General features: G+C 39.3%; 1 protein-coding gene across 4 annotated transcripts in view; it reads left to right on the forward strand.

The window, feature by feature from the left end:
* Positions 1–13,898, forward strand: part of FGF13 (fibroblast growth factor 13) — a 2,301,951-nt gene that overhangs the window by 1,125,119 nt on the left and 1,162,934 nt on the right. The window contains exon 4 of one of the 4 annotated variants that reach the window (XM_044057538.1): positions 9,731–10,037. The exons of the other annotated variants lie outside the window; for them this stretch is intronic. Coding sequence (XP_043913473.1) covers positions 9,869–10,037 — 169 coding nt within the window. The 5' untranslated portion in view covers positions 9,731–9,868. The remainder of the gene's footprint in view (positions 1–9,730; positions 10,038–13,898) is intronic. 4 annotated transcript variants of the gene reach the window in all.

Raw genomic sequence — 13,898 nt, forward strand, 5'->3', positions numbered from 1 at the left:
ACAGGCTGTCTTGTAACACTACACACTTTCTCATCTTCCTTCAGATACATGACTTCCTTCAAATGATCTTCCTTATGAGGAATTAATCTGGCCCTCCAAGCTACTCCCTTTTGTATTATAGTAACTGGCAGGTAACACTTGTGATTTAGCTAATTGCTGTGGAAATCTTTCCAAACTCCCTACTGCAGTATAAATTCTTACAACACATTTTAAGACTTACACACATTTTCCATCATACACATGCACACATACAAAAATATTATATATGTTCTTTATGCTGGATGCATGAACATTTTTGAGATTAGGTGGAGTCCTCCAGTCTACTGAAGTCACTGCACATTCACTTATGATAGGTCGGATATCAAGTAGGCTAAGTAATTACCCCGTCTCTCCAGACTTAAGAATATTTATGGTGATGATGCTCTTTAATATGTAAATTATTGCCCCTAACTAGAAGAGCAGATAGATCATGAAGGGGCTATAATATAAATATATACACCGGAAAACTGTCAGTAGTGGTGCAAGATAACTGTAGTGCTGGGGCTGGTAAATATCAACCTTTCCCCAGTTTTACCTTATCTCAATGCTGGTGTATATAATTAGCAGGGAATGTGAGGTGCACAGCCCCCTTCACTTGGAGGATGCAGGAGAGATCCCCTTGCAAAAACATTTTTAATTTCTTTGTATGTTTCAGGATTATATCTATCCCAGGCCATGTGCAGTTACTTGTTGGCCTTTTAAAATTGATGAACTTTTCTCAACTATATGTGAGTCACTCTAATGTGAGTTTAATCAGCACATACAAAGGGAGAAAGTGAGTGAGTGAATGACTCAGAAAGTGGATGCTCCTCAGCAAAACAAGAATGTAACATATAAATTGTTGAACTCTACATTACATATCCCCTTGGCTGGGCTGTGTTTTTCTTGAATGATCAGAGAGAAAATCATAGTCATAGTCATAGTGAAGGAGTAACATATGGCCATTTATTGCTGCCACATTATATTGCACTATATACAGGTATACCCACCAGTTCTATGTTGGGTCATAACTGCATTTGGGATATGGTCACAAAACCAAGGACTATAACTGCACAGTGTTAGCAGCTATTGGTTAGTTAACCCAATGTTGTTACTAGTTATGAAAGAACAAGAAGCAGAGTGTGGAACAGCTAGCAGCCCTCTCTAAAAACAGTTTTGACAAACAAAAACACAGATGATAGAAGTAAAAAGGGACAGAACAAAGGGCTCCCAGCATCAGAACTAGATGCACAGGACAGGACGTATGTGACAAAATATATGGAAAGCACTTGTTTTGCCAGTTAAAAAATGAAATGAGATAGTGAACCTACCCACAAGCAGCTAAGCCTAATAGACTGATATTGGTACAGGTGATGGGAAGAACTCACAGATTAATGGAAAGCAGTGGTGAGTGCTGATGGCGTTTCCACTAGCCAGGATATGAGTAGGTAATTTGCAGAATGAGGCAGCACAGATGCCATCAGGATAGGGTTGTAAATGGGGAGGATTGTATCCTGGGTATGACAAATGTATAGGTTGGAAAGAAATCTGTGCTGCTTCCATAATGGTAAACAAAAATAAGCAAACAAATAAAAGGCACATGATTTCTGTGGTCAGTATTTGTTACTGCTGGTCGAGTGACCAGGTGAGCGTGGGATAGGGGAATGACGAACTTGGACATTGAATGGCATTTCTTTCAGCAGTAGATAATACCGCTGATGACATAGTTTCATGTATATTTTATGCAGCTTGCACTTTGATTCATCAGTTCTAAATTGTGGGCAATGAAAAACACTGTGACACGTCAATAAATCAGATTGTCTTTTCTGGTACTTAATGGTAGCTAAGATTTGGCAAAGAATTGATGATACCAGTGGTGATCTGGATTTATATGGCTTAGCTTTTAATGAAAAGGAAATGTAGTGTACATTACCTGAGCTAGTGCAAGTACCATATGTACCCCTTATCTGTGTTTCATCTAGATTTTTTACCATATTAGCTATCATATATGTATTGTTACATCTCACGTTATTATATTTTGCAGAAATTCTCATACATCAAATAGCAACTGCAGTGCAGAACCATTGCTTTGAGCATACTTAAATAGGTTGTATGCTCCAGATATCCCATCTACATTAATGTTGATGTGACCTACACGGAGGGAAGAATGCCATCTTTTTCATGGCTTTGAGGGTCAGGAAAATAGCCCATTTTCTCTTGGCTAAATCTAGAATATCCAGGAAATGTGCTTCCTCGCTTATTGCTTTTCTTAGTGTCTCTGATTCCCTGGAGAGCTTTAAGTTCATCTTCTTCCCAGCACAAATTCCATGCAATGCTGTACTTACTTTTTCCTTCCAGGCAGTGCTGAACAGACCTCTTATTTCCTCAGTAAGAACAATTTTACTTCTTTTTGTGAGTCTTAAAAATGTTGTATCTACTCAATCAGCAAGAATAGTATTGTCAGAAAACATGCTATTTGTATTTATTTCAGTTTCCAATCGAACTGCAGAAGCTTCAACTTCCTTTTAAGGTTTTAACACATTTGTGTGATATAGCTGCTCTGATTTTCTCTTACCAGTCTGTCATACTTTGTAGGTTACTTCATTTGCTGTATTACCTCAGATGATCCTTGCCATTTTTCCAGGAACCTAGTTTCAGCAAGGGAAATTAATACTAATGATGTCAGAGCTGAGCTGAACTGAATTTGCTAAGTCTGGTGTTTTATCCTATATTCTCTGTTGCAACTGTTATGTTCTTAGCATACATTCCTTACCTATTTTCGTAGGTGTCAGTGTACTTCTGGACCCAAGATGTGATGTCATCTTTTGGCATTCTGAGCAGGGTGCAGGGAAGTTTTCAATGCCTTTCATCATACCAGGTCAATAAAATCCAGCTAAAATTCTAGATTTTTTCCCGCCCCTACGTGTCACCCTACAATATGGTTGTGCGCTATGTTCTTCACTAAGTGTAGCAAAATGCTTTTGAATTGTTAGTTCATTACTCCATCTTTGCCCTCACTTACCTTAAACAGCAAGTCAGTTTTTAGATCAAAAATGGTTTTGGGATGAGATCAACCCACTCCTCTGATTTGTCTACCAGTCTGATTATGCTTTTTTTTTTTTTTTTTTTTTTTCTAGCCCTGCTCAATGTGTTACCCTTGTTAGACATTTGTAAAGTTTCCTTAAAATCTGCTAAGTCAGCATTACTTTCATCAATACACTAATATGAAGTAGAGGATGTGGCCTCTTTACCTAAGAATACAAGTAGAGGTATGTCTTCTTCCTAGCCCTTCCTCCACAAAAGCAAATTTATGCTAGTGACTTTCTTTTTATCAAGTGGTTCTAACAATTCTTTTACTTTTACTTCAGTGACTTCTATATTCTGTTTACCTCTAAGAATCTGCTGCTGAGAGTCCTGCTTCTGACTAGTCCACTGCTTTGACAGTACGGGGGAACCTACGATCACTGCTTTGACAGTACGGGGGAACCTACGATCACTGCTTTGACAGTACGGGGGAACCTACGATCACTGCTTTGACAGTACGGGGGAACCTACGATCACTGCTTTGACAGTACGGGGGAACCTACGATCACTGCTTTGACAGTACGGGGGAACCTACGATCACTGCTTTGACAGTACAGGGGAACCTAAGAGTCTGTTCAAGCTCCATTTTCTTTTTCCATCTTTTATTGAAATTTTAACTAAGAGAAATCTCCGTCATTGTCTTTACCAGCTTTTTTCACTAACTTAACTGGGTTTTCTGAGTTTCTAAATACCTACTTTTAAACACAGCCAGCCTCTACCCCCTTTTGAAGTTTCTGCAGTTATCCCTTTTTATCAGGATTGTATTCTTTCAACAGAGTGTCAGACTGCACCCTCCCCATTTTTACTAGGAATATATTCAGGACTGTGTGTCCTTAATACTATTTCAGGCTACTGCTGCCTGGCCTATTTTTACTTACTATATATTCAGGACACAGAGTAACTGTGCTCCCTCCCACCATAATTTCCATAGTGCCTTCAAACAACTAAAGTCTTGACCCATTATAACATCATATGCTAAATTAGAGATTAATGCCACAGGATGTAGTTCTTCACCAATCACTGACTGAATGTCGGGTCTTTGTCCAGGTCCAAGCTCAACTGTTGCATCCACTTCAGTAAGTCTGCAACTGTGAGTTGCACTGAAGCTTGCAGCTGTCCTTGGGATCCTTCCTCAGGCTTCAACAAGTTCTATCCACAGAAAAAGTCATCACTCCATGTATCCGCTCCTCTTCCTAAAAAGTAATCTTCCTAAATTCATATGCTTTCTATCCTTCCTTGAAACAAGGTTTCACACTCACAGGTTGTCCATCATGAGATTCACACTGCCTAAGCTAGTGCAGGTACCATATTTACTCTATTATGTGCACCTCTTCTAGGTACTTTACTATATTGGCTAAGATGTATGCATTATTAAATACAGCATTTCTAATACATTATTGGGCAGATGTCATGCAACAAACAGCCACTATACCACACAGTTAATGTAAAATGTTTTATGTCCGAGGTGGGTATTTCTTCAGTTAAGTTAAAAAAGGGGATAGTATGGTCACACAAAGAATGTGGACTACATTGGCCAGAATGTTGTAGTGATGTGGTTGCAAAGGTAAGATGACATCTTGTAGTGAGGAAGGAAGAACACGTGGGTAGCAGCCATGCATTTATGTGACAGTAATGTAGCAGTAATAAGGTAAAATAAAAAAGGAATAAAAAATAAAGAATTAAAAGGACAGGAACTTTTCAACATTTAGGCTTTCTGAGTATATCATAGTTTCTACGCTGCTATTGTTGACTTATGGCAATCGTTATTTTCAGACAGAAATATAAGGCTGGTTATGCTTTTAGTTCCATATGTTTTCTTGAAATGTATCTTTATTTATTTATTACTTATCAAAATTAAACCAATAGGCACAACTTCATATTTTCATGAGTGATCCTAGAATGCAGAGCCCCATCCATGTTTATTGTAAAAAGTAAAGTAGACATTTATACAACATTTTAGTCTCCAATGTCTTCCTCAGCTGTTTCACCAGGTTAATTTCATTGTCCTTGCTTTAAGCCCCTGTGAATGCCCAAACTGACCCAGCAAGGCTTCCTTACATTGTTTCCCAGATTCTAATGCTTAGGTGCTGCAAAAGTTAAAACAGAATTTGCTGTATCTTTGCAAGTGACTAACATCATAAATCCTAAAGCTGATTGGTCCACTGATCTGAAAATGCAAGCTGCTTTTGGTGTTTGAAACTAAAACGACTAAGGAGCTTCTTCCTCATCATGAGTAAATAAGGAGCCAGAAAAAACATTTCTGACTAGTATAGCTGAGTAGACTAAATATGCAGTAATTAGTCCAAAGCATTCCGGGCAGAAAATGCTGCATTTTTACAACTATTGCTGAGATAATTTCAAACACAAACTCACAACTGAGGCTCTAACTTGATAATAAAGTTAGTAGATGGTATATTTAAGCAATCTTTTTTAAAAAAAATGATAGCTGCCATCCACTGTAGTGACCATTTTAGACAATTAAAAATGGCTGCCCTGGTCTGAGTGTATGTTGGCACCTTCCCTGATGTCTATTTAGCTTTCTGCTGTTCTTCAGTTGCTAAAGCCATCCAGTGCTCGGACTGCCAGTGGCTCTTTAACAAGCTACCACCAAATACAACTCTCTTCCAGATAGACATCTTCACTCCTCAGAATGTCAGATTTGTTGTACTCACTTATAATGTCCATGGAATGAGTTTGATGGGATGTAGTGAACTGCTACAATGAGAACCTTCATGTGCATGTCCTTATCTGGGAGAAACATTAAATCAAGTGATGTTGCCACTGTTCCCTCTAACTTGGTATGCCACATGTGAGCCTCCTGGTCTGCATAAAAGGTCTCACAAGGAGTGGTAGTCTCTTTCCCATTCGAATGAATTAGGAGAGCTGGCCATTAGCCAACTTTATATTGTCCCTTCCTGCTGAACCTACAAGTGTCCCAAGTCTGTTCTAAAACTTGGGTTGCAAGTGGCACAGATCAGATGTCCTGCCTCTTTGCCATCAGGCTTGTTGTGTGGGTTTTATTCTTGGCTATTACTTCATTTATGAATCAGTAATTTTTGAAAGTCAACATACTTTAGACTGAACTCTAGGAGTTTTAAGTGAATAGGTTATTTGTTTATTTAAAGTTTGCTAAAAAAGTAATTTAGTCGTCATTTTGATCAAATCTGACTTATTCAAATGCTGTCTTAATTCAAATAACAGTTATTTGAATGGAGTTCCTTTAATATTTGAGCGGCATTCCTGTAATACACTGGGTATAAAAAGTGTACAAACCTCTGTTAAAATGCCAGGTTTTTGTGATATAAAAAAATGAGATCACAATAAATCATTTCAAAACTTTTTCCACCTTTAATGTGACCTATAACCTGTACAATGCAATTGAAAAACAATCTGTTAGGGGGAAAAAATATAAAAAATAACATACAATACGCTGGTTGCATAAGTGTACACACCCTTAAACTAATACTTTGTTGTGTGTGCACTCCCTAAAGTAATACTTTGTTGAAGCACCTTTTGATTTAATTACAGCATTCAGTCTTCTTGGGTAGGAGTCTATCAGCATGGCACATCTTGACTTGGCAATATTTGCCCACTCTTCATTGCAAAAGTGCTTCAAATCTATCAGATTGCGAGGGCACCTCTAGTGCAAAGCCCTCTTCAGGTCACCCCACAGATTTTCTATTGGATTTAGGTCTGGGCTCTGGCTGGGCCATTTCAAAACTTTAATTTTCTTCTGGTGAAGCCATTCTTTTGTTGATTTGGATGCATTCTTCGGGTCATTGTCATGCTGAAAGGTGAAATTCCTCTTCATCAGCTTTCTAGCAGATGCCTGAAGGTTTTAGGCCAAACGTGACTGGTATTTGGAACTGTTCATAATTCCCTCCACCTTGACTAAAGCCCCAGTTCCAGCTGAAGAAAAGCAACCCCAAAGCATGATACTGCCACCACCATGCTTCACCGTGGGGATGGTGTTCTTTTGGTGATGCGAAGAGTTGTTTTTGCACCAAACGTACCTTTTGAAATTATGGCCAAAAATTTTAACCTTTATCTCATCAGACCATAACACATTTTCCCACATGCTTTTGGGAGACTTGATGTTTTTCTGTGTAAGAAAATGCTTCCGTCTTGCAACCTTACCCCATATTCCAAACATATGAAGAATATGGGATATTGTTGTCACATGTAGTACACAACCAATACTTACCAGAAATTCCTGCAGCTCCTTCAGTGTTGCTGTAGGTCTCTTGGCAGCCTCCCTTGCCAGTTTTCATCTTGTCTTTTCATCAGTTTTGGAGGGGTGTCCAGTTATTTGCAGCATCTCAGTTGTCCCATATTTTCTCAACTTTTTGATTATAGGTTCATAGGTTCATAGGTTGGTATTAGGCTATCGGCCCTAGGGCCTATGCAAGCCTAGCCATAACAATTCCCTGGATATTTCTTCCCACAATATTTACTTCTCTGTACCCCTGTCTAGCAGGGTGAATGACATGATCCCTGGGGTGAATTTCCTATCTCCCATCCAATCATCAAGGTTCCTTTTGAAGAGGGCCAATGAGGCACTCTGCTTGACATGTATGGGCAGTCTATTCCAGAGTATGGGGAGTCTCTGGGTCAGGAACCTATCCCTCCAGCATGTTTTGTTCATTGTGATGACAAGGTTTAGATCCCTGGAGTGTGTGGCTCTGAGGGATTGGGATTTCTTTAAGTGGAGCATGTCCAACAGCTCAGGGTTTGACATGGCCTTGTATGTTAAGCAGAAATCGCCTCTGAGTAGACGATATGCCACAGAGTATAGCTGGAGGTTTTGTAGACAGTCAGCATATGGCATCTGCTTTAGGCCTGTGATTCTTTTAGTGAGGTATTTCTGTGGCCTTTCCAGCTGTTGCAGATGTCTTGTGAGGTACATACCAAACGGGGCATTATACTGTATAATGGGTCTAATGAGGGAAGAGTACAGTGAGACAATGACCTCCTTTTTTCTGGATGAAAAGCCCTTCGTGATGAGGTGTGCCACATAGAAGGATTTCCTGACTGTTGTGGTGATGTGGTTATCGAAAGTGAGACCACTGTCCACGTGTGTCCCTAAGCCTCTCATCACACTTTCAATGTTTAATGTCCTGCCAACTATGTGGTAATTCATGACTGTCTTCACTATGTTCCATGGTATATCCAATGCTGTGGAAATTTTTTTGTACCCTTCTTCTGACTGATACCTTTCAACAATGAGATCCCTTTGATGCTTTGTAAGCTTTCTGTGAACAATGGCTTCTGCTGTAGCAGGCAAGTGAGTAAATGTCAGGAAAATCCTAGTAGGACAGTTGAACTTTTTTTGGGGTTAATTAGAGTCTCTTTAATTGATGGCAGGTGTGTACCCAAGAAGACTGAATGTTGTAATTAAATCTAAAGGTGATTCAACAAAGTATTAGTATAAGGGTGTGCACACACAACAAAGTATTAGTTTAAGGGTGTGCACACTTCTGCAACCAGCGTATTGTATGTTTTTTATTTTGTATATTTTTCCCCTAAAAGATTTGTTTGTTTTTCAATTGAATTGTACATGTTATAGGTCACATTAAAGGTGGGAAAAGTTTTGAAATGATTTATTGTGGTCTCATTTTTTATATCACAAAAACCTGTCATTTTAACAAGGGTGTGTACACTTTTTATTATCCACTGTATTTACAAAATTAGTGCTGTGATGTGGCAAAGCTTGTTATGATGGTTTAGGCTGAAGTTATGATTAGGATTATGACCAACATTAGAGTCAGACTTAGGCTTTGGTAAAATATAGGGATAAGGTTATTGTTTCAGACAGGGTTTCATTTATGATTAGGGGTAGACTGTGTATGTAAATCTTTAATGAGTATGTGTTAAAAAAACTGTTTAATTTTTTGTTTTTTGACTGTGTGGAATCATTTATGTTGCTTTCTGTGGGGTTGCGCTTAATGAAATGACCTTGGTCCTAGGTGTAGTAGCATGTTTAGCAGTATTTCTGAGAAGTTCTATGTAGCAGTTCAACAGTAGGTCACATAACAGCAATGCTAATTAAAGCTTAACCCAGAGGGCTAGAGCAGTATGCTTTCAATGAGATGTGTCAGCTGCCCTTGGTCTGATACCTCAGTTTCTGTATAAATACTAGGTGACTTCCTATGTGAAGCACTGATGAGCAGCATGCAGAGTTTAAAAAAAAAAAACAGTAGACATTTTCCTCAGGGACCTGGGACCTGGGTTTGATTCAAACAGCAACAGTCAAATTGCTCAGAATAATAAAGCTGCTGTAGATCTACAGTTGTTCTTAGGAAAGATCTCATCAGGAGTATTAAAGTCTGTGTCAATGATGTTTACATATTTGCCATCTAGAACTGCTACTTGCCAAAATAGGTCTCTTTTAAAGCCATTGCTATCCTAATTAATTATACCGCTCAACAGATATTGTGGCCAGTACTTAAGTAGTAAGGATGCTGAATAAGGGCATCATCCAAGGGCAGGTTCCGTTTATAGGGTCAGTGGATCAGATGCATTGTTGCTTGCCTCACACTGTGAATATCACAGTGGAACTAATCACTAGCATGGAGATGGGAGATGTATGGGGGGTCTGCACTCATTTAAAATGTGCTTTGTTTTACAGACATCAGAAAAGAGCAAGAAACATCATTTGGAGGAGATCACTCATCAGTTTAGAGAAGTCCTAGTCACCATTCAGCAGAAACCGAGTGACAATACGGGAGTTACTGTCAAGGTGCCTCCTTGACACAGACCTACAAGGATGGTGGATGCAGGCGAAGGCACCAGCTCAGACAGTAAAGAAGCCCTGGGTCAGGGGACCAAGAATATGACTCCCAAAGAAAAAAGACCGCGGAAGAAACTGGCTGTAGAAGACCAAGAGAACGATGGTGCGCAGGAAGTTTCCTGTGGACTAGAAGATACAATAGAGGGTAGGGTTATCCATTTCTCCAAATTACTGTGACGATTGACTAGTGAAGTAAGGGATAAGCTGGTACAGATGACTTAAGAGTCAGAAAAGTAATTTAGGACAAAAAATGGGATGGTACTGGGTTAGAAAATGTTCCAAATGGTATACCCCTGCACAGCCAGTTACTTATATACACACATCCTTCCCTATCAAGGCAAAAAATGTGGGCAAATGATGCTTGGTGAAAGGAGGCCCCTAAACCAGGAACGTAAAAGCTGGGTTTCCTGAGCCGAGTATGGTGCACATTCAAAAGACAAAGTGAAAATGGCAATAACTGATCAATGACATTTGTATACATCAGCATTTTGGTCATACAGAAAGTACCTAGAGCAAAGTGTTCCTCCTATACTATGAGCTGCCTATAATGAATGCCCATCAGAAGTGGCCTTGTACAGGATGGCTGAACCAAGATTCAGTATTTAGGGAACTAAACACTCGTAAGACAGAGATGTATCACTGTCGGGAAGTCATTACTAAGCTTTACTTTACTTTAAAGATGGTTGTCTTGCAAATTTAGGCATTTTGAGTGAATGTATGGGCCACAGAACATTAATGGAAGAAATGGGGAAGGAAAACAGACTATGGATAGCCTTTGACTGAGATATGTATCATCAGAAGGGTCCTCTACAGCCTAGTACTGCAAATGGGACAGGCACAGAAGAGGACAACAAGGAGCAGATTGGAGTGCAGGTAGCACAATATGACTTCTAATGCCAAGCAGGGAAGGTAATGCACACCTGTGGGAAGGGTTAGTCAAATATGGGCTAGAAATGCCAGTCAATGCAAAGTGTGTGAGACTAATAAGGAATGCAGCTGAGGGGGTTATTAGTGTTGAGCTTTACCAATTCTTTATGAAGTCTTCCCTATTGCACATATAGTGGGGAAACTTGCTCAAAAATGTACTGGTAGAAGCATAATAAAATACCTTTCACTGACACATTACTTCTCCCTGGACAACAAGGAAGACGACTGCAACAAAAAATAGGTACAGCATTTCAATAACAATAGATACTGAAGTGGCCACTGAAATTCTGCCATTCATACTAGAAGATGTACTTCAAGGGGTTTCCACTGAGGCTGGGTGTTACTTTGACAAGGCCTTGATCAAGGATTGTGCCCCTGTGTAGCTGTACCTCAGGTTTTTCAGCCCAATACTTCATATTCTTTTGGGGAAATAGACTCCTTGTAACATTGATCTGTACTAGCTGAATTGTTTGTTGCTAGTGGGGTCAATAAAAAAAGATTTCACAGAAAGCCTGTAGTCCTTTCTGAAGTTATGAGAGATTCTCAGGGTTCCTCTTATACAGAAAAAAATGCCAGACCTGTTATGTCATTGGAATTTATGAGCACTGATATATACTTTAAAAGGAAATTGCAAGAATAAAAAAAAAACATTCTGAAGCTATAGATCTTCTCAAAGGCAATAGTTTGAGTCTCAGGATGAAGATCAACAAAATTCACCATTTTGTAAAACACGTTGCCCTTTGATGTAGGTTTTAGGGGGTCTGTGATGCAGTGAGGGATACATGTATTAAGCACAACAACTTAGTCAAAAATGGAAGGTGACACTAGGGAAGATATAATTGTATTGTGGACCTTCATTAAGTGGGATAGTATCATGGCAAGGCAACTGGCTAGGCAACTCCAGTCTCCAAATTTCCACAGATATAACTAAAGGTCTTATCATGTGGGTGACTCGACACACTGTGGTCCATGAAGCTGTGACCACATGGATGCTGGGAAAAGGACAACCTAAAGTATGCCTGACTCCTATAAGTGACACTGATACAGAGGTACTGTACTTGGTCTTAAGTGTTGTAGGCTTCAAAGTAAGACTTCATGTCTAATGGTTCATAACAATGTGGTTCTGATCACACTCATGAAAGAGAAAGTAAAATGAAGAAAGTAGGTCGTAACCATTATGGTTAAAGGTGAGTACACACCAAGTATGAATAATGGGGTACTGCTGATCCATTCCCTCAGTTTCAGATGATGACCCTCAAGCACTGACTCATAAGTGAAATAAAGGGGAAGAGCTGGTCCTGACTCTGGTCTAGGAAGTATACACTGATAATCAGATACAAGCTTGGTACAGCAATCTTGCTCACCAGTAAATAGAAAGGCACACAAAAAGGTCATAATTTCGGGGAGATTTTAGCACACACAGGGTTGAAGCTAAGGTAACAAGGTACAAACGCAGTTTGTGGTTCATAATAAAGCAGAAGAGGACAGTTATAATTAGTAGGATGGGGAGGGTAGCTAATAGAACAGAACGTGCAGGAGACTAGCAGGAGGGAAGATCCTGACAGGAGGATAGCTACTAGGAAGAATTCAAAGAACAGGAGATATCAGGTGTGTTACAAATACGCCGGTTTATCATTTCATGGTTCCATACCATTTCATGCACTGAGGGGACTTTCACATTAATAAGTTTCTAGAATATCATAGTAGTTGTGGGCCACAATCACAACTCAGGGATAAAGTGTAGAGAATGTGGTAAGTTGTGCATATGATGATGAGTCATTCCAAGACCAATCAGCAAAGCTAATTGCAGTGCATAATGATACAACATGGCAGAACAGGCATACAGATTTGGTGCTGGCTTTTCTAAGATGGTGGATTATAGTATGGCAGTCTGTCTTCTGTAAGAACCATTTTCACTCATCAGAACTGTGTATAAATTACTTACTAGTAATTAGATGCCATTTTACTTTTGTCTGTAGTGAATCTTTGTATTTTGGCATGCATTAACTCCAAAGGGGCAAAGTGAGTCACTTGTATTACAAAAAGAAAGACACAGGATTCATTAATGCCTATACCAAGTGTACACTAGGTGTACAATGGTCTGAGTAAACAGAAAACACAAGCATGAATCCCACCTTCTTCCTCCAAAATTGTTTTCCTGCTGATTCTCTGGTAGCCTTAAGTGTCAAGGGGGATTCATAAAGGTTACCACAAAATGTAGACTACATATATATTTAGTGTAATCTTTCTGAGTGACTGGAAAGCACAAAAACTGTGGCAGGAATGTTCTTGAATACAGATCATGTACACTTAGTGTAGGCTTTAATGAATCTGGCACATTCTCTACAAAGTAGGCTGCGGTGGTGCAGCGGTTAGCATTGTTGCCTCACAGCAAGATGTTTTCCTGTTCAATTCTCGGCTGGACCATCTTCTGTGTGGAGTCTGCATGTCCTCCCCCTGGTAGAGTGACATTTAAAGACATGTAGGTAGGTGCTTGCGAAAGTGTGTGCTTTCTTTGAAGGTCATGCGTTAGGGTGGCAACTCGGCACTGTAAAAATCCACTGTCAATCATTAGCGGACCGGAGTTCTGCTGTGGTGACCCCTAACCAGGAAAAGCCGAAAGACAAACAAACAACATTCTCTACAAAATTTAATCTGGCCCATTGTCTACAAAATGTTCAAAGTTTAGTAATACTCATTATAAAATACTTCCTTGTTTATTGCCCAGAAACACTATCCATGATTGAAGAAAATTTGTGATAAAATAATCCCTTCAAGCATGTCAGTTCTTTCAGTACCTCTGTACAGTTCATAGCATCTTGTCTTTATAGAATAAATTGTAAACTTCTGGGTAAATGGCATGCTACAAGTTCTAATCAGATAACTCTTGTTTAATTTCTTCATAACTGCATATGTAATATAATATCACTAAGATTCTAGGCTGATGAACTGATAGATGCATGTATTATAGAAGGGGTAATTGTGAAATATTTATTTTGAGAAGAAAAGTTGTCTTCCAGCTTAAAATTTAACAGGCGCTCTTTTGGAAAATATTAGCAGAACCACTATTTTCCCTCTA

Source organism: Protopterus annectens, chromosome 15.part0 (genome assembly GCF_019279795.1).
Source record: "Protopterus annectens isolate FY-2018-M chromosome 15.part0, PAN1.0, whole genome shotgun sequence".
Taxonomy (NCBI): Eukaryota; Metazoa; Chordata; order Ceratodontiformes; family Protopteridae; genus Protopterus; species Protopterus annectens.